At 51.0% G+C, this 24,479-nt stretch overlaps 1 protein-coding gene across 3 annotated transcripts in view; it reads left to right on the top strand.

Annotated features, from left to right (window-relative positions):
* The first annotated feature begins 767 nt into the window (after positions 1-767).
* The window catches only part of CACNA2D2 (calcium voltage-gated channel auxiliary subunit alpha2delta 2), a 125,267-nt gene continuing 101,555 nt past the window's right edge, over positions 768-24,479 (top strand). For 2 of the 3 annotated variants that reach the window (XM_065749516.1, XM_065749514.1), the window contains exon 1: positions 768-1,032. In XM_065749516.1, coding sequence (XP_065605588.1) covers positions 908-1,032 — 125 coding nt within the window. In that variant the 5' untranslated portion in view covers positions 768-907. The remainder of the gene's footprint in view (positions 1,033-24,479) is intronic. The other variant, XM_065749515.1, reaches the window with a different exon arrangement.

The raw sequence follows: 24,479 nt of genomic DNA, 5'->3' as shown, positions 1-24,479 counted from the left end.
CGTGAGCTCTGCATCACCCAGCGCTCCCAGGATGCTGTCGCTCCAAAACGGGATTTTGTCCCCTCAGAAACGAGGGATGGAGGCGAATTCAGCAGCAGAAGCAAAGCCCTCCAGCACAGCACAGATGGAGCTCCCCATGGACGTGCCCTCCCTTGCCCAGAGGGGCAGCTGGAGGCCCTGCTGCCTGCGTGGGGCCGCGGAGCCTCCGGTTTGGCTCCTGCTCAAGAGCTACCGGGCAGACCAACGCACCTTTCCCGAAGCTACAGGGGCACAGCAGCGCTGGCCTCGGGTCAGCCGGCCCGGGGCTGGCGGGCACGGGAAGCGCGTCCCCGTTCTCGTGCTCTGCTAGCGCCCGGCCGCACTGAAGCAGAACATCGACCCTCGGTAAACCACGCACTCATTCCCCCTCCCCAGAACAGCCCTCCGACAGCCGGCGTGCCGTCGGGCCACCTCGACGCCTTACATGCACCGACAGCGCGCCGCTTCCCGCAGCCGCGGCACGGACAGCCCCGCACGGCTGCGGAGCCGAACCGCCCCGAGGGCGCCCACCCGACGGGGCTGGGGTCCGGGGGGGTGGGTGGCGTGCCACGGTACGGCGCATGCGCAGCGAGCGGCGGGGCGGTGGGGAAAGGGGCCGGAGCGGGGCGGGGAGGCGGCGGCGGGGCGGAGCGGGGCCGGGCCGGGCCGCCCGCTATTTGAGGGAAAGTAGCGGGGCGCGGGCGCTCAGTGCTGGCCGCCGCCGGGAGGCAGCGGGCGAGCGGTCGCCGGTCGGTGCCTTTTTCCTCCCCCCTTCCCCCCGCCCCTGCCGAGAACCGCCGCGTTCGTCGCACGGGCGGCGGCGGCGGCGGGGGGAGCCGCCCCCGCGGGGCCGCCTCTGCCCCTTCCCCGCCGCGCTTTTAATGGAAACATGGCGATGGCGGCTCCGACCGGCAGCGCGGCGCCCGTCGCCCCGGCGCTCTGCGGCCGCCTGGCTCTGCTGCTGCTCCTCGCCGCCCCCGCCGCGCACGGCTACAGCTTCCCCCAGCAGCACACGTAAGTGCCTCCGCCGGCCCGGGACCCCCGCCCGGTACCGCGGGGCCTGCGCGGGGAGCGGCGGGCGCTGGCGGGGCCGCGGGCGGAGCCGCTCCTCGGGCGGGCGGGGGCCGCGGGTGGGGGCGAGCGGCGGCCCCGAAGTTGCTGCAGAGCGCAAACTTCCCCAGGCGGCCGCCGCTGTCCCCCCTCACCCCCACCCCCCCCCGGGGCGATGGTAGTCCCAAGCACGCGGCGCGGTGCGCTGCCCACCCCCGGGGCTCACGGTCCCACTCACCTGGCCGCGGGGCCGCGGGTGGGGGCCGCGCTGGGCAGCGCTCGGCTCGGCGCCGCCGGAGCCCTGCGAGCGGGCGGCAGGAAGCTTGCCGAGGTGCCTTTTGAGAGCCTGTCGTCTCCGTTACGAAATGCTGCTTGTTGACACAAAAACCGGGGTGATGGTGGTGGTGGTGGTGGTGGTGGAGGGGGGGGGAATGCATCCCGGCAGTTCAAAGTGGATGCTGTCACCGTGTCCTTACAGGCGGCGATTCTGGAGGTGGGGGAAGATTTCAATGACACGGAGTTAATAATAGCAGCGCTGCCCTTAACTTTGTGCTGCCCCGGTGCATAGGCACTGCTCTGTGTCACAATCCTCTGTCATTTCTGATTTGCTTAAGAATAGGAATATATATACATGTGTCATACAAAGTATTTTTGAAAGCCTTTCACACGAGCGTCTTTGATCTCCAAGTGCGTTTTTCCAGGCGTGCATTCAGGCCTTCTGAAAAGAAGGCTTATCGGCAGGAGGAACGGTGTTGTTTATTCGGGAGAGCTGCAGCTTACCCTGCTAATGTCTGCTTCGCTGAAGGCACGGCTGTTTGTGCTCCTTATTTCATCAGAAACGGCTCCCGTTCAGACACGTCCCTCCTGAATTCTTTTGGGTCCGCGTTTCTGAATCTCTCTGACCTTTGAGAGCTGATGGGATCCTATGCGTTGCCATCACCTACTTGCAGAAATCCTCCCAAATTAAGACCCTGAGAAATGTCTACGTACAGGGGAAGCAGGAAGGGAAGGTGCTGAGTACCGGGGCCTGGCAGCCTGATCCCTCACCTCTGCGTGCTGCTCCTTCTGCTGGGAGAGTTCCTACCTGAGTCCCAGGAGTTATGTACGTGGTGAAGCGCAGCGGAAGTTTTTGGGGCACTTTCAGTATTTTGGCAGCTTGGCCAGGGGTTGTATGTCAGCTGTTGCTTTTCGCTCTGTTTTGTGCCATAAATCCTTTCTGGTCAGCAGCATGCCAAGCGGAGCTGTGTTTTCTAACTGTGGAAAGTGTTTTGTTTTTTAATGAAGGTCCTTGTCCCGGGGGAGATCTCCTTAGGAGATGTGTGACTTGTGGATACTGTTCTGGCCTTCCTCTCGCTCAGACCAGTCATTATCTATGTTGTTCCAGTGAACTGTGCTGGCTTTTTGGCCAAAGCAGCTTTATTCCAGATAACTTGATGGGGTTTATGGGCTGGATTCTGTTGGCTCCATGCTCTCCTGCTCGCAGTGGTGTTACCAAGCGGGTCTGACCTGCGCTGACAGAGACAAGATGTGAACACCAAACTGCTGGCAGTGATGTGCCCTCTGTAGCTGAAGGCATGGTCCTGAAAAGACCATGGACTGAGTGCGTGCCTCGGTGGGGAGTAGCACTGGCATGCGTGAGGAAGCATAGGAAGGATGCGAGACCTCTGCCTGACCCGCTGCCTCTGTGCTCACGTCGTTCTCCTCGTGACCTGCTTTGTGAGCTTGGAGAAAAGAAGAGTCACGGGTGGAGATCTGATGATGCTGTCGCGTGCGGGCTGGAACGTCGCGCTGTGCCCCTGGGCCTCTGTGCTTGTGTCTCAGAAGAGAAATATTTGATGGGAATGAGAAGTGCAATGGCAGCTGGCACCAACACTCAGATCATGCCTTCATCGACTGTTCCCTCTGAGTGGTTCCCTGTCTGCGCCCTTCTGCTTTCTGAAGGTGTTGGATATAATGGAAATGGTTTGTGAAAGGTGTGTCGGTCAGCAGCCGGGCTGTGCTGCTGGAGCAGGCTGCTGAGCTCTCCCAGCCGCCAGCTTTTCTCCTCCTTCGGACAACACACCCTTGCAACAACAGCAAATGACACAGAGCCTTGATGAGAAGCCTTGTTTGTCTTTGGAGGTTTCTCTGCACATCAGTGAAGTCACGTTGAGCTATCTGGCTCGTAGGAACTATGGTCACACAGCTGTTCTGCTCTGCCTGGAGCAGGAGGAATGATTGGGGCATTTTGCTGAGAGCAGAGGGGGGAAAGAAAATGGATATTTGTTTTTTTTTCTTTGCCACAATTTTATTAATATTTTTCAGTGGTTTCTGTGTGTTGGTTCTTGGTTCTGTCCCTGCTAAATCTCTGGTGCTCCACATTATCTTTCTCCTCCCGGGTCGCATGGCTTTAATCATCTCACGCCGAGCTACAGAAGGCTCTGCTCAGCCAGTTGTGCAAAGGGGAATTGCTCATTGAGATTTGAAGAGCAAAATCCCAGATTGGAACAAACCCATTGGGGTGGGCACATTAGGTGGTGCCCGCTGGCTGACTGGGCTCCTCTCAGGGGCACTCACACACGTGTGTGTGTCTGTGTGGTCAGCAGCTGTCAGACGGGAAGCTGTTGGCCGACGCTAATTTTTTTCTGCTCAATGCTGCAGGGAGGGATTGCTGTGGCAGCACGGAGCTGTGTGCAGTTCTGGGAGATGTGGCAGTGGGTGGCCAAAGCCTGGTCACCGGGGCAGCCCTGCACCTGCAGTGCCATCGTTTCCCATTAGGAGTGCTTGGAGACGTGGCTGTCTGAGGAGGGAGCAGCCGCCTCCTTGCTTTGTAGGGCTGTGTCGCTTGGGCTTGAAGGGAAATTGCCATCTGCTAGAGGTGGCGAGCTGTTTGCTCCCTGTGTGGAGGCAGGTGTGCACAGAGCTGCTGTGTGCCTGCTGGTGAGGCACGGGGAGAGATGCTTGCAGGGAGAGGCCTGGGAACCTGCACCCGTCCATCCTGCCCCTGCAGTACAGCGTCGCAGTGTGTGTCGGGCAGCCGCCTCAAGGTGCTCCCTTGCATTGTACCAGATGCACGAGGCTCCTGTTGAGAGCCACGAGGCTGGTGGGTGCCCATCACTGCTGGAGGGGTGGGCTTGAGTTTGCTCCACCTAATTAATTGCTTCCTTTCAGCAGGCTTTGATTTGTGCTCATATCATTTTGTCCTAAATGAGGTTAACGATGCTGGTAGTGATGGCACATCTGGGCTAGCAGGGCTTGAAATAAATAGCTCTATTAGGGCTGGATGTTTGAGGGTTTGCAGGATGCTATGTAGGGGGGGGAGTCCCTTCTCTTGTTATGCTGCTTGCCTGCTGTACAGTCAGAAAATCTTTTCCACTTGTGGTTTTGATGCTTGGGAAGGGACTGTATTGTGATAAGAGCAGGGAGGAAGCATGATGATGGCCCTGCTTGTCTTTTGCTGCACATGGCTGAGCAGCTGGCCTGCTGGGAGGGCAGCCGTGCCCCAGTGCCTGACATTGCATTGCTCCTTTTGGGAGGGCAAGGAGAGCTCATACTGCTGCAGGCACAGGCAACAGTGGCCCTGCTGCTGGGCTCCTACAGGCTCTGCAGCACTGGCACCACTCTTTGGGTGTGTGGGGACACCTGAACAGCAGTAGGGAGAGGAGTCATTTGCAGTTTTTCTTTGATGCTATCAGTGTTTTCTCCCTTCCTCTTACCAGTTCTGAATGCTTCCTACTCGGATCTCACATTGGGAACAGCTGTATATGAATCCGTGTCTGGAAGTAGGGAAGGAAAGCAGGACAGCTTCCTTGAGGAGTGGGCAGATAGAGCACAGCATGTCAACGTGCATGCTGTCACCAGCCTGGCTCAATTACTAAGCATATTTCTCAGGATGAGCAGCTACCAAGGCCTAACAACTTACTTCTGCAGTCCTCACCGTATCTTTCTCACTCCTTTTCTTCCCACTTATATTCTTCACCTCTCATCTCAATAACTCTCAGTTAGAAGAGTGGGGGTCCTACCTCGTCTGTACTGCCAGTGCCTGGTGCTTGACTGCATGCATATGAACTGTGGGTGGTTCTGTAGGGCCTGAATGGAAACCTGAGTTTATCCTTGAGTGGACCCGGTGCTCGGCTTCAAAAGCCACCAGAAAGGCTCTTGAGGGCTTAAGTGCCGGGACAGCTGTGCACATAACATTGTGTGTGTGCACAGACTTTGGAATTTAGACATGGTTTCATTGCTGGAAAAGAAACATTCAGGCAGGATGAAGTAAAAGTCATTACCAGGCAGAGTACTTGAATGAAACCTTCAGGAAGAAAGGACACTGTCCTAATGGTTCAGTATTTGCTTTGCCAGGAGCCACTTGGAAGCAGAATGTTAGCAGATTTCTTTTTCCCCTCTGGAGGTGGTGGTAGTACTTGGATGGCATTGCTGTGATCAGGCCTTCATCCCCAGTTCTGCTGTTGCTGCGTTGCAGAGGGAGTGGGGTTGTACAACCTGTTGTTGCGTTGGATCCACGAGCTAGCGGTGTGGCTTTCTTCAGTCTGAATCACTTGAGGTTGCAGAGAATGCATGCTGGATTTTCATTGCATCTCTGACAGTAGTTCTACAAATCTTTCAGTCTCAGCCATTACCTGTAGGTCATAAATTCCAGGAAAAAACAAACAAAAAAACCACAAAAGGTGATTACCCAGAGCGAAGGATTAATTCTTCTGCCATAAAGTAGAGCACTGATGGATGCAAGAGATCGGGCTGCTCAGGTAAATCAGCTCAAGACAGGTGGAAAGGCTGTGGAGAGAGGGCTGTCATGACCTGGCTGGACAGGTTGTGTGCTCTGTGGATTCTGTGTTCATCCATCAGTTGTGTGTGACTGTTGCTTTTGTCTACAATTGGGTCACCATGGTGCTGGTGCAGAATGGCAGCATAGCAGTGCCCCTTCCACAGGCCAGGCCTTGTCCTTGTGCTGCTGTTTGGGGCTGGGCACTCTGGAGGAGCTAATTGCAGGTAGCTGTCAGGTGGGGGTGAACAAACACTATTTGGAGGAATAGCTCTGATGCTGGTAAAGCCTTCTGAGTGCAGCTGCCAGAGCAGAAGTTGGGTTCCTTACTGTAATGAGCCAAGTGCTTGCTTTGTGCAGTAGCACCAACAGAGTTAAATCTGAGGTGGGTGGGACACAGTGTGCTTTTTAGCCCTGCTTTGTATCAGTCTCTGAAGCTCCTACAGTGAAGAGGAAACTCTCCCAAAGAATGAGCCTCCTATCTCAGGGTCTGTGCCTCATTGCTCCATTAGGGTGGGAATGGAGCTGCCATCCCAAAGGCCAGGCTGGAGCTACTCTTGCCCCAGCAGGTATCTGTTATGGATCTGCTGGAGCCCTTGGGCAGACTTTGGGTTCCCTGGGTGCTGCAGGTGCAGCCCTGTCTGGCACTGATGCTTAGGGAATTCTTGAGGAGGTATGGACAGTGCCTACAGTGAGTATGCATATCGCTGATAGAAGAGTGATGGATTACAAAAACACGTTCATTTACCTGACAAAGGTTGTCTATCTTGAATTATTTATGAGGCTTCACAGCAAGCTAGTAAATTTTGTAAAAGCAATGAAGTCCTGGTAACGTGAGCCTTCTCACTGCTGCTTCCTGGAGTGGAGTTCTGCTGAGAAGGTGCAGCGGGGGGTGGAGGAGAAGGAAGAAAGAGGAGACGTGGGGGGGGGGCAGAGGCTGCTGTTTGGGTGTGCAAATGATGAGGTGTGCAGAGCAATGAAGTGCAAATTAGATCATGCTGTGCACTGGAGCAAATCCTGTGCAGTGTTAGAAATCAACGGATGCTTTGAGGAAGGGTGGGGGGGAAGGATGGGAGGATGGAAGCAAGGACGGACACAAGGACAAGAGAAGGTGACAGTCACACAACTGCTGAGGCTCTTGGCCTTCTCAGCACAAAGTTACATCCTGAACTGTGTAACGGGTGGAGCAGGTTGAGAAAGAGAGTTGGGTGGCCTTTGAAGTGACACAGGAGGACATGATTCTTATAAATACCTTTCAGCTCCTAAAAGGGCTGGGTCCCACAGCTTAGGTCTCCAGTGGGTGCTGAGCATTCTGCTGTCCAGAAGAATCTCGTGCCCAAGTTCATCCGTCCCCTAAATAAGAAACCAAAACGAGGTGCATATTTGTAAATATTGTTGAGAGCTTGTGTAAGCTGTTTTATCATGCAATCCTAGAATTGCTTGAGTTGGAAGGAACCTTAAAGGCCATCTAGCCCGACTTTTCTGCAGTGAGCAGGAACACCCACAACTCCATCAGGTGCTCCATCCTGACCTTGAGTGTCTGCAGGGATGGAGCACCACCACCTCTTTGGGCAAACTATGCTAGCACCTCACCACCCTTATGATAAAAATTTTCTATATATCCAGTTTAAATCTCCCCTTCTTTAGCTTGAAACCAGTTTCCCCTTGTCCTATCACAGGAGACCCAGCTGAAGAGTCTGTCCCCTTTCCTGTATCTCTCCTTTGGATACTGGCAGGCTGCTCTCAGGTCTCCCTGCAGCTTTCTGTTCTCCATGCTGCACAGCCCCAACTCTCACCCTGTCCTCCTATGGAGGTGCCCATCTCTTGCAGTATTTGTATGGCTCTTTCCTGAATGCTCCAGCAAGACCACATCTCTCCTGTGCTGAGGACTCCCATCTGGAAGCAGCACTCCATGTGTGGTGTCACGGTGCAGAGCAGAGGGGCAGGATCTGCTCCCTGCCCTGCTGGCCATGCTGCTTTGGATGCAACCCAGGGCATGGTTGGCTTACTAGGCTTCAAGGCTGGCTCACGTCAAGTTGCCAACCACCAGCACCCCAAGTCCATTTTGGCAGGGCTCTGCTCCATCCTTTTGTCCCCAGCTTGTACTGCTAGCAGGTGTATGAGAACTGTTGAACCACTGATGGATCACCTGAGGTGAGCACTGAGTCAGCTGCAGGAGCACAGGTGAAGGTGTGTGACCAGAAGGGGTGGAGTCTGGCTCCACCTCTCCCAGGCCCCATTTAAGGGCTGACCACCACTGGGGAAGGATTTCTTTTTGGAGATCCCTCCCCTGTGGAGTTTTGGGCAAGCCTCGACCATCAGCGACAGGTGAGCCTTTCCTTATTTACTGGTTGTCTGTGTACCACCCAGATAAGCCAAACAAAATATACCATCCATCTCATTATTTTCTGTGGATGCTATTCGTTCAGGTTATTCACCCTACACAGGAGTTGCCATGGCCCAGCAGCAGACCTTGCACTTGCCTTTGTTGAACCTCATGAAGTTCACCTGGGCCCACAGCTCGGCCTGCTTAGGTCTCTCTGGTGGCGATCTAAAAGATGTATAGAGCTCTCACTGGTTTTGTTTCTGCTGAAATATTGTATTTGAACTCTCCTATCAATTTTTTAAGTGATAATATCTCTGTTGCGACTGGTGGGCATTTCCTCTGCAGGATGATACAGGGAGAGCCGTGAATGCAGAGCCCTGTTTGTTCCTCTAGCACACAGTGCTTAGCAGTCAGATCTCTGGCAGCTGTAACATGGGCACTAAAAGGGATGTACTTAAGTCAAGCAAAGTGCCTAACGTTCAGCTTTATCAGGTGTTGAGCACTGAGTCAGATTCTGGGCTGTGAGTGGATGAACATCTCCATAACCAACTCAGTAGACCCAGGAGGAGCCAAAGTACCATTTGCTCATGTCTGAAGTAGTCTTGTAAATTAGAGGTCTGTGGCAGGCGTTCAGTGCAGTGTCACATCCTGGGGATCAGCAGGGCAAAGGGTAATGTCATGTGTGGGCTTTTGTGCTTCCAGGAGCATTGCAGGGCAGGGGAAAACCCTTTGCCTGTGTAGAAGTAAACCATCTGCAGCACTTTGTCATGCATAGAACGGGTGGAAAAAAAGGGTGGAAGAAACATGCTTAATTATTTAAGACCTGCAAGCTGCAAAGAGTTGGACAGTGAGCCTCCAGCCAGACGTGTCCTAGCTTTGTGGGTGCTCTGCTTTCCCCCTGTCCGGGTTAGCAGGAGGGTAGATGACACCAGTATGAAAAAAAGGGGGAAAAAAGAATCAGTATTTTCACTCAGCTCTCAGTTTTTACTTACTCTGTTTTTGTTTGTTGGGAAATCTTAATCAGGGTTGATCAGTGACCAAACAGATAACATTATTTTGCCTCCCACAGAATGACAGCACATTGGAGGGCACGGACCAAGTGAGCATCAGCCCAAAATGGGCACTGTCTGCTGACAGGCAGGAGTGTCCCCACATCCCTTGGCTGTGTGCTGGGGGGGCTGCTCCTGATTGAGCCATTCTTCCTGACATTGGATTTATTATGATGCTGAAGAATTTGCCATTGTCAGTCTTGCGTGCTGTGCTCTGCTACAGCTACGTTAGACTTAAAAGCTGAGAAACATTGAATTTATTTCTGAGGTTCTAGGCCAGATTCAGCTCGGATGTAACTGTGCTGAGAGCTGTGGGCTTATGCTGGGAATAGCTTTAGGTCTTCATCTTAATTTAAAAACATGATTGTGGTTGTGGTCGATTCTGATTTTTATTGTGAGATGAAAAAGAGAACTGCATGTGTACTGCCTGCTCTCATCACAGTGCTGGTTTCCAGTTGACCCCATTTAGCACCTGACCTGCCAGCAGATATGTTGTGTTGGCATTCCCGACATCAGTACCACCTTTCGACCCCCGTCTGAAGGCTCAGTGGAGCCCTTCTGTGTCCCTCACTCCTTGCCATGTTTATTTCTTCTGGCTTGCTCTTCAGAGAAAAGTCTGAGCAGCTGTGCCTGTGCCCAGTCACCTGCTCGCTCTATGGGATGTGTATGGCTGAGCCATGTGCCCTCAGCCCTGCCGTGCTTCCCACAGACAGCCTGGCCTTACGGTGCTGCTCTGCTGCCATCCTTTCCCGTGTTTCCTTTCTTTCCAAGTGGAGCCCTGCTCCAAAGGCATCACTGCTTCAAGCAGTTTGTGAATGTGATTGTGTACTGAAAGCAGCCTTTTTTATTCTGGGAGAGCCACTTTATGAATGTCACTTTCTTGGTGACTGTTGGGTGCACAGCCACGTCAGGAGGAGGTGGCCAGGTCCTGCCATGTTCTCTGCAGTCACAGTGGTGGGATGGAGAGCAGTTTGCCACTTGCCAAAACGAGGTGCTGCAGTTTTATAACGGCAGTGTTCATATTGCTCAGCTTCCATTCTGAGCGAAATTGTACCCTGGAGTTTGTTTGTACCCTTTCAAAGTTGTTCTCAGATCCCCAAGGCAGGCAGGCCAGAGATTCTTATATGACAGGATTGTTCTGAAGAACCCTAGGCTGCTGCAGAAAGGGAAGGTTCAGGAGGTGGTGTGTGTCCCCCTCCCCACGTTTGCTGTGCTGCAGTCAGAATGTCCCGATGTTCACCAGGTACACTGCATGGAGTCCCATCTCCCGTGAACAAAGCAGTGAATATTCCAAGTGCACGGTATTTTTCTAGTTTCCCATGTGGAGTTTAGCCTTACTTCCTCAACTGGCTTGGCTCTGGTAGTACGTGGGTTTCTCCAAATGTAATGCCTCGTCTTTATTTCCTTGGAAACTACAACTGATACAAAGATCACAAAAACACTCTGTTTTGCTCTGTTAAAGAGCAAACTCCCAGCTATGAAACACTGTTTTTCAACATAGCCACTACTGTTAGCTATGTGTTTTTTGCCAGCAGTGGTTAACAGTCCATAAAAACCTTCACCAGTGGAGCTAACCCACTGTTGCTATCACCACTGCTGAAATGCACTGTCCACACCTTGCTGTGCTCACATCCACTGCTTGGTCTCCATCAGTGTTCAGTAAGTGTCAGTGCATGTCTGTGGGTGCTGTTTTTCCTATGTGGAGTAACTCAGTGACCTTCAAGTGTGTGATAAGCTAGGAGGGGGCACTGTTGGAACAGCTGACCAAAGGAGTGTTCATACAACACGATTCAGCAGGAGCTGGCTAAAGAAGGAGGGTGTTTGCTCAATGGGATGGCATTTGTCTTCCCAAGAAATTGTCACGTTTGGTGGGCCCTGCTTTCCTGGAAGTAGCTGTGGGTTGGCCTGCTGGTGGGCAGCAGAGTGTGAATTCCTTGCTTTGCTTTGCTTGTGCTTTCCTCGCAAGCTGTCCTTTGACCACACCGATTCTCTCCTGCATCGCACCTGAGGAGAGCAGCATGGCACTGAGCTGCAGCCACGTGAAACCACAGCAGGCATGTGGGTAGCCTGGAGCACTGGGAGCTTGGAGGAGTCCACCCGTGCTTCAGCCTTTGGTCTGCTTGTGAGCGGCAAAATTTGCTTGGAAGCATTATATCTTAAAATTGCCCTTGTGCTAATCTTACTCTGATGCTGCAGCTTCTGCCGGTATGTAGGTTAGCAAGGTGTTCCTGGCTGAGAACAGGGGCAGATTCTGACTTTGAAGCTCTTCCAAAGACCATCTCTTACACCTATGCTTTCTGGAGCTTTACAACAGACAAATTTGTCCCAGTTTTCCATTGCCAAGCATTTTCCATTGTCTTCCAGGTGTTCCCTTATCCCCAGTTGATCCCCTGCCCTACTTTCTATCCCTTACACATTGAGATGTGACCAACCTGTCACTGTTGGTAGGAGAAAAGCCTGTGTTCCTGAGGCCTGTTCTCTGGGGAGACAGAATTCTGTCCTGATGCCCCTTGGGACTGTCCCCCCTTCCTCCCCATCACAGAGTGAGCATCTTGCCTTGTTCTGTCTTCCCCCCCCCCCCCCCCCCCATAATGGCTTTTTACATGCAGTTTGAAACAGCTCTTGCATTTCCTTATTGCTCATTTTGCTGATGAAACCGAGGCTTCAGAAACTCCAATATGTCAGCAGCGGAGCAGGAAATGGCACTCAGATCACGTAATTCCTCTCTTCTGCTCCTCCAGATGAATCCATTCCCTGCATTTTGGGACAAATGTTTCTTCTGCAGTGTCCTGACAAGTATGAGAACATAGATGTGGCCAGGGGGATTTGGACTGCGAGGATGGGACCTTTTTCTTCCTTTGGTGTTGGGAGAGTGGGAGCTGTCGTTGGGGATGAGATGTGCTTCTGAAGGATGGCATTCTCAGGTTGGGAACCAGAACTTGGGCAGCACTGCTGTCAGTTATCTGGAGGGACAGAGAACTTGCTGCAATGCTCAGCACAGGCACTGGGATTCTGCAAATGAAGTGGTTGCCCTCTGCATGAGCCCCATGTTGGCTGCTTGTGCCGTTTAAATTGCAGCCAGGCACGCTTCCCAAGAAGTGCTCTCTTTAAGATTGCCTTTTTGTGCTGATGATGCACTCATTTAGGATTGGATCTCTTGTGCCTGTCGTCTTCCAGCGGCAGGTGCTAACTGGTGGGATGGTTGTGGGGGGAGCTGCAGGACTCCTGACACCCCTCAGATGTTTGTCCCCTCTCATGGTACCTGAGGTGCCAGCTGAACGTTTCCCACTGCGTGTGTGTGCCTCAGAGAGATGCTCAAGGCCATTAAGCTGGGTAATTTACATGCTTCTTGAGCCTGTGCCTAGGGAAATATATTTCACAGGTAATTTCAAACCTCTTGGCGTGTGGCAGAAGTCATTATTCTAAATAGAAAGGGGCTGCTGATGTCATAAGCCCTATTGAGAGGAGCTTGTTAACGTTGGGGTTTTGTCTCTTATGAAGAAGAGTCCAAGGCAGCCTCCTGGTGGGGTGTGGGGACATCGGCTGGCATTGTGCTTAATGCCAGCACTCACTTTTAAGAGCAGAAGAGCGAATATCCTCATCATCTGAGGTTCTGGTTGATGTGTGCACGTTGCATATGTGGGCCAGAAGATGTGCTCTGGAGTGTCAGTGACTGTAAGGGTTTCCAGCATTGGCGCTTCAGTGCGGTCTTCAAAGTGCAGACATCCACCTTCACATTAGGAGATGGAGTTTCATGTCTGACTGCTGCTGAAAGTGTGTCTGGTTTTGAGTCTGCTGCTTTACCTCTGTCGCTCAGCTCTCCACTGCAGAAGAGGGAAAAAATTAGGGGGATATGAGAGTTTTAACGTCAGTCAGTTCCCTCGCAGCAGGCTCTGGACTTTTAAACTATCTGTGCTTTAATTGCAGTGTTGCAACAAAAGGAAACAGGACCATCGCTGTTTTGCGGAGCTCTCCAAGGTGCTGCTGGGAGTCGGGTAGTGACCCGATGGACCCGGGTCGTACAGCAAGCCTTGGTAGTTTTTTTTTTTATGAGTTTCCAGTGTGGTTTTGTGACCACGGTTTCAAAATGCTTGTATCCTTTCCAGAGGAGAGGTTGTATGCGTATATTCTTCACTATGGACAAAGAAGTAGTTTGTCCCCGTGGGAGGTGAAAGCCAGCAGTTCATCCCTTCTCCTGCTGTGCTCTGCAGCAGCACTGGGACAAAACCAGGCTGGGCTTCATGCTTCCAGTGACCCTGCTTCACATGGGGACGGGTGCTGCCTCACAAGCGCGAGGGTCCTGCGGACAGCTTTTAGGTGTGTGTCACAACGCAGTGAGGTAATGGCGCAAAATGCAGTAAATGATTATTTCTTTTTTAAATGCTTTCCACCTCCACCCCTTTTTTTCTTTCACTGCAGAATGGGAGTGGTACAATGAACAGCTTCTAGAAATGAAGGCGACTGCATGTGAAATAACAGGGTTCTGGGTGTTTGGCTGGTGAGAGATGCAATGAGAGAGCATCACTAAGTGCTTTATAATAACAATGATTACCACATGCTCTTAGGAGCCAGGAATCTCTCAGGTAGGGAACGGTGTGGAGAGGGGTTGTTTAAGGTAGGGATTTAACTAGACAGACATCTAGCAACAGTGACAACCAGAGAGCACTGAGGAATGCTGTCTTGTAGTAGAAGACCTTTGTGGCAGAGGCTAATGCTATCTTTGCTTGCTGAAGAGTGGTAGACAGAAATTCAGCCCAGGTCTGACTAGTCAGTGGTTCTCTCAGACTCCTTAACATGGCTTGTATCTTAGCGATCTGATTAATCGCATTGTGCTTCATCTGATTTGGAGCAGCTGAAATCTGATGGAAGGGTGCATGCTGAAGGCAGTCCTCCAGTGTCCTGTGGGTAACACAAGCCAGCACGCTCGCCATCATCAGCTTATTCCTGTTCCGCTGCATCTCTTCATGCTGCTGTGGCAGCAGCAGCATCTCTGGGGGGAGAACCTTGTGTGAGCAAGAGCACTTGGGGAAACTTTCTTGTTGGTGTCTGTGGTCAGTGTTTTATTTCCTGGTTCTCCCTATGGCATGTGTCTCTCCCTCACCCCTTAAGCAGTGCACTAAGAAATGAAGGATAAGTGCACTGTGTTTACACAAGGCTCCATCCCAGCAGTCAGAATCTGGCACCTCTGAATCCTAATTTGCTTCACACCTTCACAAGACTCTTATTAACAAATTACCTAAGCAAGGTTAACATCTTTGCTTTTCTCAGTGTTTTCTGCTTGTGTTGCCAGGAGGTGGGTGTTGTGAAGTATCCTCAAGTCTTGGAGGAGCCTGCACGTCAGCTCAGGCACTCATGCCTCAGCTGAGCAATGGTGCAGGAACATGGGGCACCTCATAGCATCTCATCACAGAGGTGTGTGCATGTGCTTTGGTGGCACAATGTGGAAAGGCTGCCTGGACTGCCTTGCAATAGCCACCCTACTGTGCTCGGCTGATAGCTTTGCTATGTCTCCAGGCTGTGAAAAAACCTTTGCTATTCCCAACCCCAAGTGCAAATCCTGCTCGGTGCACCTTTTGTATTTTCTGGCATAGTTCAGCCCCCAGAATCCTCATCTGGTGATGAAGATTTACTGGAAGGAACAAGAAGATGCAACAATCTATCCTACTTCTGTCTAGCTCCCAAGAGAGTCATGAATTATACACGGAATAAACAAATAACCTGATATGTCTGTCATTATATCATAAAGGACTTTAATAATTCATGCAGCTTGCAAAATCCGTACTAAGACCTACCCTTGGTAACCTTATCTCTGCAGAGGGGGATGGGATCTCTTCTGCCTCTACTCAGATTGCATCTGTAACACAGGGAAGGAGACAGGCAGGAGAGAGGTCTTATCACAAACCTTCATCTGTGTAACGGGTTGCAAAGAAACGTGCAAGAGTTATCAGCAGTGGGGGTCTCAAGGCATTCTGAAAATGACAAGTGGCTTCACGAGGTGAAATTTATGCAGATAGTGTGCTTAATAAAACTGACATCTCTTCACTTATTTATTAATTCGTTGTGCTTCGAGTCCAGGTTTGTGACAGGCTCTGAGATCAGGAGCCCATCCTAATCCTGTACGGTGGGAGTGCAGATGTGGTGGTACCCAGGGGCTTCTGCTGCTCCTGATGTGCATCAGCAAGTGTGTGATAGCAATCTGGTTTCAAGATGCAAAACAGAAGCAAGAAAAAAAAACAACCCATAGCTTTCAAAGAATCAGAGAAGCTAAGAGTTAAGATTTGCTTTGGCTTTGAACACAACAGTTAATTGATTGGAGCAGTGCATTTCTGGCATTGACAGTGCAGTGCTAGTTGTGGTAGTCAGAGCCTCTGGCTTCCTTTGCTTGCACTGCAGCCCTGGAGGCTGGTGTCACTGCTTCTGCCCCTGTCATACAGGTTGTCAAAGCAGCTGAGCTACCTGGTAAAGTTTCTGTTCACAGGAATATCCTTGGAGCACCAAGAGCAGTTCATCTGAATCTCCAGACATACATAAGTAGCTTATTCCCACTATAAGGCAACCCAATTCATTTTTCCTTCTTAGAGCCAACCTGAGTACACTGTGCATGTGGCAGAGGACTTCCTGCTGAACTTTCTCAGTGCCCTGTCAGGGTGCTTCATTCTGCTCCCAGGTGCAGAGGGAGGAGTCAGTCACAGCACGCTGAGACCGATTTCACCCCATGGGGCTGTGAAGACTGTTGCATGCTGGCAGTGCTCCTGGGAGCATGCATGCAGACATGGTGCAGCACAGTGCCTACGCTGTTTGAGGATCCGTTGTGGGATGGCTGTGTTGTGGAGAGGTGGTCAGAAGGTGAACTTCAGGCTGATAAGGGTGGAAGGAACAGGACAATGGAGTCTGTGGCTGAGTGTGCCTTTTGGGAAAGGTCTCCACCTGGCTGCCTGCAGAAAATGCTTTCTGTGACTGTACTGCCATTTGTTCTTCCTATTCACCAAACTGAGTGGTGCACTTGGCATGCCAGAGAGTAGGGATGCTATCCAGAGGGACCTGGACAGGCTGAGGAGGTGGACCCATGCCAACCTCACGAAGTTCAACAAGGCTAAGTGCAGTGTCCTACCCTGGCACAGAGCAGTCCCAACCACACATACAGACTGAGTGGAGAATGGCTTGAAGGCAGCCCTGAAGAGAAGGATCTGGGGGTCCTTCTCTTGCAGCCCAGAAGGCCAACTGCATCCTGGGTTGCATCAGGAGTGTCTGGCAGAATGAGAGAGGTGATTCTGCCCTCTACTCTGCACTTGTGAGACCCCACCTGAAGTACTGCATCCAGTTCTGGGGCCCCCAACATGGAGAGGACATGGAGCTGTTGGATCAGGTCCAGAGGAAGGCCATGAAGGTGATCCGAGGGCTGGAGCACCTCCTCTATGGTGACAGGCTGAGAGAGCTGGGGTTCTTCAGCCTAGGGAGGAGAAGTCTCTGGGGTGATGTTATAGGTCTTCCAGTTGGTACGTGAGGGGGCCTGCAGAAAAGCTGAGGATCAACTTTCTGTGGTCCGTGGAGCACAGTGCCTGCCCAGTGGCCTTTTGCAGCACTGCTGGGTGAATGTTCCAGCTCACGCACTGAGGGACTTCTTCTTCCTCCTCCTCTTGGCAAGTCATCTACAAACAGATTGCGATTTTCCTCCAACCTAGTCTTACACTTTAAATTATTCACCAAATTATCCTTTGGCCTATAGCTCCTTTGCATATCAAATACTGAAGATCAGCTTTCTGTAAAGTTTAGAATTCAAGATGTTTTGATTGGACACGTTACTCTCAAATAATAGTTACTGTAGCTCTCTGTCCTACTGGGAGCTCATCTGAAGTGGACTCCTGCAGGGATCTGCCCCAGACCTAGTTTTATTTAATATTTTCATTAATAACTTAGGCAACAGAATGCAGAATATGCTTATAAAATTTGCAGGTGACACTGAGCTGGGAGGGGTTGGATGTGCTTCAGAAGGCATCATCAGAATTCAAAATGATTTACAAAAAAATAAACGGAGAGACTGCTATTAGCAAAAAGGGAATTGGTGAAAACAGATGCAAAGTGCTGCACTTAAGAAGGAGAAATCCAGTGTACAGAGAACAAAAAATTATTTGTCTGAATAGCAGCGTGGTAGAAAAGATCCTGAGCTGTCCTGATCACAAACTGAGTCACCAAAGCATTGTGATAGCAGAAGGGCACACCTATTTGCAAGATAAAATAGCTTCCAGGACAAGATTGGGGCTATGATGTTCAATCCCTCAGACTGCACTGGGGTGGACTTCTGCTGGCCTACCTGATCCCACTTCTTGGTGAGAGCCCTTGGAGGTGTCCATGAACTGCACGGAATCCAGATTTGGGCAGCAAAAATGACAGGATGCTTATAGAGCATGGCCAAGAAAGGGAAGCTGGGGAAACCTGAGCTTGGAGTAGAAAAGAATTAAAGGGCAGCAGATTCTTTACAGCTCTTCAGACCTTGTCATATGAAAGGAAAGCCTTTGTCTACTGTATGTGGTATAAGTGGGAAGAGAGAGTTGAGATTTAGGACAGATAAAAAGGAAACTTTTTCAACACATAGTGATAGACAGAGCTGAAAAAGACACCCTGTGGATCCTGGGATCACCTTCAATGCAGAACTGAAAGCGCAGGCTGGACAGTGCCTCCTGCAGCAGTGTTAGGTGCTTGTGTCCCAGGAGAGCTGCCTGTGGCAGAGGAGTTCCCTGAGACCTTGCTGTCCTGCAGGTCTGACTCAACACCTACTGTCTGCTGAGTTTCCAGATGGAGTTTGGCCTTGGGTGGCTGATGCTTCCTCTTTCCAGTACAGAAATGATATTTAAAAAACAATTTTCCTGTTTCCCAGAGCCTCGTTGGTGGCAAGTTGCTGGTTGCTGTTGGTTTTTCCCACAGGTATGCACAGGAATGTTGGTGCTCAGGAACCATTAGTAGAACAAATTTTCTGTACAACTGTTGGACTATTTTCCGTTCTCTTTTGCCCAGATCTGGCTGTCTGACAGGCTGAGAAAGCTACCCAGTCTTCCTTTTTATTGCACTGTAGTACTTGTTTGGGCATCAAACTGGCATCAGGATGGATATCGTAGGCGGTCTGGCATTTTTTGTTATTTTAAGGAACATATCCTGCTGTAAGAATTGGAAAGATAACAGAACAAGGAAGAAGTTGCAGAAATTACTGTTTGAGTCAAAGAAAACCAAGTAATTTGGAATAGAGCTGAATGTAGAAGACTGTATCCCAATGCCTTTCCCCTTAATGTGTCTGCCTGCCTTTGGATATAGCTCTAATATTTGTTGCCCTTTCCTTCTAACCTGTAGTAGTATCAGGCATGGCCTGTAGTTTGGTTGCTTAGTAGGAAAAGGGTACTCTCTGAAAGTGGTATCATAAAATAAGAGAAGTGATGAACAAAATGAAACCCAAAGCACCTTGTTCTATCTTGACATGTGTTAGCTCATATGGGGTTTTACAGCCCAAGTATGTAAGAAAGGAACTGAGAAGGGGCACAAATGCACACATGCACGCATGTGCACTGACACGTGCACTATTATAGGTAAAGGATTAAGCATCTTGAAGGCATAAGCCAATTATAAGAAGTTCCTGCACAGCAAAAATTAGACAACACAGTAATTAATAACCTTATTAAATAGCAATATTTGGGCACTGAACCAAAGCGTATGAATCAGAGTGAGGTATTCTTGGCTGCACTCGCTGCGTGAAGTGTAGACACTTGTGCAGAACACTTTCTGGATAACTGAATAAGCTGTGGCACAATATATCTACTTAGCAGATAGTTTTTCCTCTAAAGTTTTCTTCTAAAGTCCCTGGAGCGTTGTTGTGGCCTCACAAGCCAGGGATTGTCAGCGTAGCCTCCTGTAAGAGATATTAAGGCACATGTGAGATGAGGAGGTGATCCACGACAGCCAGCACAGCTTCATCAAGGGCAGAGTGTGCTTGACCGATCTGGTGGCCTTCTACAACTGCAACTGATGCCATCCACCTGGTCTTCTGCAAGAACTTTGACACAGTGCCACCCCACATCTTGATTCTGAAATGAAGAGAGGTGGATTTGTAGGCTGTATTATTCAGTGGATAAAGAGTTGGTGGGATGACCATGGCTGTGGTCAGTGGCTCTATGATCAGGTGATGAGTGGTGTCCCCCAGGAGTCTGACTTGGGACTGCTGCTCTTCAGTGTCTTTTATCAATGACATAGTGGGATTGAGTGCACTCTCAGCAGCTTTCTTGAACAACACTACAATGAGTGGTGCAGCTGACACAATAGAATGAAGGGGTGCCATCTACAGGGATGTGGACAGGTTAGAGAAGTAGGGCCGTGTGGATCTAATGAGATTCAACCAAGGGCAAGGTGTTGCACTTGGGTCAGAGCAGTCCCAAGCATGAGTACAGACTGAGAGAAGAGCTCCTTCAGAGCAGCCCTGTGGAAAGGACTTCGTGGTCTTGATGGACAAGAAGCTGAACATGCGCCAGCAGTGTGTCCTCGCAGCCCAGAAGGCCAACTGCATCCTGGGCCACATCAGCAGAGGTGGGGGGGAGGGCAGTGGGCAGGGAGGGGATTGTCCCCCTGTGTTCTGTCCTCATGAAACCCCACCTGGAGCACTCCATCCAGGCCTGGAGCCCCCAGCACAGGAGGGCTGTTGGAGCGGGGCCAGAGGAGACCACAAAGATGCTCAGAGGGCTGGAACACCTCTCCTATGGAGACAGGCTGAGGGAGCTGGGAGTGTTAGCATGGAGAAGAGGAGGCTCCAGGGAGACCTCACTGCAGCCCTTCCAGTGCTTGAAGGGAGCTTACAAGCAGGGGGAAGAATGACTTTTTACCCAGACTGATAGTGATAGAACATGGGATAAAAATTTTAAACTAAAAAAAGAAAAAATTAGGTGAGATTCTTTACTTTGAGGACAATGAGGTACTGGCAGTGCTGCCCCATTTCTGGAGGTGCCCCAAGCCATGGAGGGGCACGGGGCAGCCCGAGCCCAGCCCATAGCAGGCATTGGAAACCAGGTGATCTTCACATTCCCTTCCAATCCAAGCCATTCTTTGATTCATTGCCAGGCCAGTGGTGTGGTTCACAAACGTGGCAATGCCACAGCGTGCACAGAAGTCTCTGCAGCTGCCTGGTGAGCTCACACAAGGCAGAAGGTAACGGGGGATGCTGAGAAGGCGGAGATACTGAACGCCTTCTTTGCTTCTGTCTTCAGTGAACAAGCTCTCCCTCAGGAATCCCAGACCCTGGAGGTTAGTGAGAGGGTCTGGGGAATCACAGACTTTCCTTCAGTCAGGGAAGAGGTGGTCCGTGAGCGCCTAGGCAATGCTAATGTTCATAAATCCATGGGACCCGATGGGGTGCATCCACGGGTGCTGAGGGAGCTGGCGGAGGTGATTGCTGAACTGCTCTCTATCATCTTTGAGAGGTCTTGGAGAATGGGAAATGTGCCTGAAGAGTGGAGGATAGCCAATGTCATTCTGGTCTTCAAAAAGGGCAAGAATGAAGATCCTGGTAATTATAGGCCAGTCAGCCTCACCTCTGTCCCTGGAAAGGTGATGGAACATCTTGTGCTGGATGCCATCTCCAGACAATTGGAAGAAAAGGACATTTTCAGGAGTAGCCAGCATGGGTTCACCAAGGGGAGGTCATGTTTGACCAACCTGGTGGCCTTCTATGATGCTGTCACTGGCTGGGTGGATGGGGGGAGGGTGGTGGATGTAGTCTGCCTTGATTTCAGCAAGGCATTTGATACTGTCCCCCATGACATCCTTATAACAAAGCTAAGGAAGTGTGGGATAGACGAGTGGACAGTGAAGTGGGTTGAGAACTGGCTGACTGGCAGAGCACAGAGGGTCGTGGTTGGCAGTGCAGTCCGGTTGGAGGCCTGTGACCAGCGGTGTCCCCCAGGGGTCCGTGCTGGGTCCAGTCTTGTTTAACATCACCATAAGTGACCTCGATGAGGGGATAGTGGCCACCCTCAGCAAGTTTGCTGATGATACGAAGTTGGGAGGGTTGGCTGACACACCTGAAGGCCGAGCTGCCATTCAGCAAGACCTGGACAGGATGGAGAGCTGGGCAGTCAGAAATCAGATGAAATTTAACAAAAGCAAGCGTAGAGTCTTGCACGTAGGGAGGAATAATTGCATGCACCAGTACAGGCTGGGGGATGAGCTGCTGGAGAGGAGCTCTGTAGAGAGGGACCTGGGTGTCCTGGTGGACGACAGGTTGACCATGAGCCAGCAGTGTGCTCTCGTGGCCAAGAGGGCCAATGGCATTCTGGGGTGCATTAAAAAGAGCGTGGCCAGCAGGTCAAGGGAGGGGATCCTCCCCCTCTACTCTGCCCTGGTGAGGCCTCATCTGGAGTACTGTGTGCAGTTCTGGGCTCCCCAGTATAAAAAAGACAGGGATCTCTTGGAAAGAGTCCAGTGCAGGGCCACAAAGATGGGGAAGGGCCTGGAGGATCTCCCCTATGGAGAAAGGCTGAGTGAACTGGGTCTTGTTCAGCCTTGAGAAAAGAAGACTGAGAGGGGACCTGATCCAGGTGTATAAATATCTGAGGTGTGGGGGACAAAGTGGCGAGGCCAGACTCTTTTCAGCAGTGTGTGGAGACAGGACAAGGGGGAACGGACAGAAACTGCAGCACAGGAGGTTCTGCACGAATGTGCACGAGAACTTCTTTACGGTGAGGGTGAGGAGCACTGGCACAGGCTGCACAGGGGGGTGTGGGGTCTCCTTCTCTGGAGATATTCAAGACCCACCTGGACGCCTACCTGTGCGACCTGGTGTAGGGAACTGCTTTGGCAGAGGGGTTGGACTCGATGGTCTCTTGAGGTCCCTTCCAACCCCTATGATTCTGTCACTCTATGAAAGGTGCCCGGAGCCCCAGTGAGGGTTTCTGTGGCTGATGGCAAGCTGCAAATGCCCTGTGAGCTGAACAGGACATGTGGAATGCTCGGTGTCCTGGCCTGTGTGCATATCTCCTGATGTGCTGCTTGTCACAGTAAATATTTTTGAAGCTCTGCTGCTCTTTTTAAGCCCATTTTATCTCATCTTTAAGGAAAATCAAATATGCAAATTATGAAATCAATTAGCATCTTTGTAGTTTTCTTTGGAGAGACAGAGATAAATGGTGTTGTGTTTCCAGTAATCATTTTTGTCCCTTGTTATGTGTTGCAGAAGAGGCTGTAGAATATATAGGGGAAGGAAACATTTTTTTTTCACTGCAAGAGATTTCAGCATGTATCCTGGCCACAATTGGTGGTGTAAGGGGGAGGGTGGAACACATGACTCACAAATATTTTCAATGCAAGTGATTTTGGTGTCTGTGCAAGGGGACTTGGTGGCTTTCTGGCATGTGCATCAGTACTTTGTTTGTAAATGCCACTTTGCAGGAGCAGTGGGGGACTCCAGGCTGCGTGTTGGGAGGAGTTATCACTCCTCAAGCCCTGTAGCACCACCTGAGGTGTGCAGTAATGGCCTGGGATGCAGTGACTCCCATGTCTTATTGCTTATGGCCTCCATACGGGACATGCTTCAAAGCAATATCTCCATGTTCCTAATGGGCTATCAATTGCTTTACCCTCTTCATCCTTGCTGCAGTCATCTGCCGTATAATTTTAAGCCCATTGCCCATGGGAGAGAAACAAGAGGCAGAAGGTCAAGTGAGACAGAATAATAATGGGTTTTGTGTATTTTTTTTTTGTGGTAGTTTTCATCCCAGTGTATAGAAAGTGAGATGAAAGCTCCAGTGCTGGCTGCAGCATGAAAATTCCCATCATAGTCATGGCTCAGGCTGCAGGGATGGGTCAGATGCACACAAAAGCCTTTGCCAGTGCTGCAGTGTGGGTAAGGGATGTGCTAGCTGGAAAGAAGAATGCTTGCTACCATTGGGAAAGCTGTGGTATCGCTCCTGCAGGGAGCTGCCGCTGATGGGAGGGCCCTGCCCGCGCTGGGGGTGAAGGGACGGCTGCCTGCCCCGGTGGCTGTGTGAGTGTAACTTGTTTTCAGGTCACTGGGCAAGAAAATGATAAAGTTGCTCGGCAGTGTTTCAAGGAGTATTTTTAAATGAGGGGCTTGTTTGAAATTAAATAAATACGTTTTGGGAAAATACTTCAGTAAATTCGTAAGTAACGTTGACCAACCTGAATGAATCTTTGGTGGCAAATGTATACCCATCTTCTTCCCTGGATTTCCTTCTCTTCCAAGGGGAAAAGAGCATTAGCTCTGCAGAAACGTTGTAAATAGAGTAAGTTCTGCTGGAAAACTGAAGATTTGGAGTGCACAGTTAAATTCTTTGACATCTCTGCCCAGTTTCCCCCATTTTGGAGCAATGCTGTGTAATGAGGAGTCCATGTGGCCTCCATTAGCTGGCTTTCCCTGCTTCTGGACCTCTGGGAGAGCCTCACAGTGGCTTTTCACTGTCTGGGACTGCCTGAAGAGTGAAAGCTTCCAGGGTCCTGGTGCAAAGTGCGATCATTCCAGGCCTCTCTGTGCCCATGGAATTGCCTCACCACGGTGCTGGCTGCACACCAGACTTGGCTGCAATGCTTTCTGTCCCTTTTATTCCTTCACTCCTGTGTCCAGTGTAGCGTTTGGAGCTGAGTTGCTGCAGGAGAAGTACAAGTGGTTATGAAGCAATCCAGCACTGCTCTCCCAGACCAGATGGGAGGTTTGACATTTGCATGGCCAGGGGCCGGAGTCTGGAAATCTCATTAAAAGAAGGCGAGCTACCAAGTTCTGTGGCCTTAGGAAAGCTTTATTTGCTGCTGTTTTAACTGGCAGTCGTTGCTATGTGCAGGAATCTGTGCGGTGTTCATGTTGGCAGCCACTGCTGCCCTGGGGTTGTGGTACTGCAGCTCAGCTCCCAGCTCTGCCCACGGCTCTGTCGCGTGGCAGCAGTGACCCACGGCCGTGCTCGGATGGGCACTGCTGCTCCTGGGGCTGTGGTGGAACAGGAGGCTGTTTTCTGTACCAGCTGTTGGGCTGTGTGGCACTTTGACCCTGATCATCTCTCTAGGCTTAACTCATTTGCTCCCACAACTGTTAATACAAAAAGGGGGTAAAAGAAGCTTGCGATTTCTGTTGTAACTCTTCTTCCTTTTTCTCTCTGTGTTGCCTTGTGCATAAATGGTTTTGGAGCCCTGAGCTTGCGTTTTACCCCAGCCATCGCCCTCAGGAACTGCATGCTCTCAGTGCTGCCTGCACCCAGTGCTGCAGGAGCAGAGCAGTGAGCAGAGCCCAGGATGCTGGCTT

The sequence above is a fragment of the Cyrtonyx montezumae genome, unplaced genomic scaffold (genome assembly GCF_038088225.1).
Source record: "Cyrtonyx montezumae isolate F1298 unplaced genomic scaffold, pur_monq_1.0 scaffold_6, whole genome shotgun sequence".
Lineage (NCBI taxonomy): Eukaryota > Metazoa > Chordata > Aves > Galliformes > Odontophoridae > Cyrtonyx > Cyrtonyx montezumae.
The sequence above is the reverse complement of the archived record's forward strand: the minus strand, read 5'-3'. Positions and strand labels throughout refer to the sequence as shown.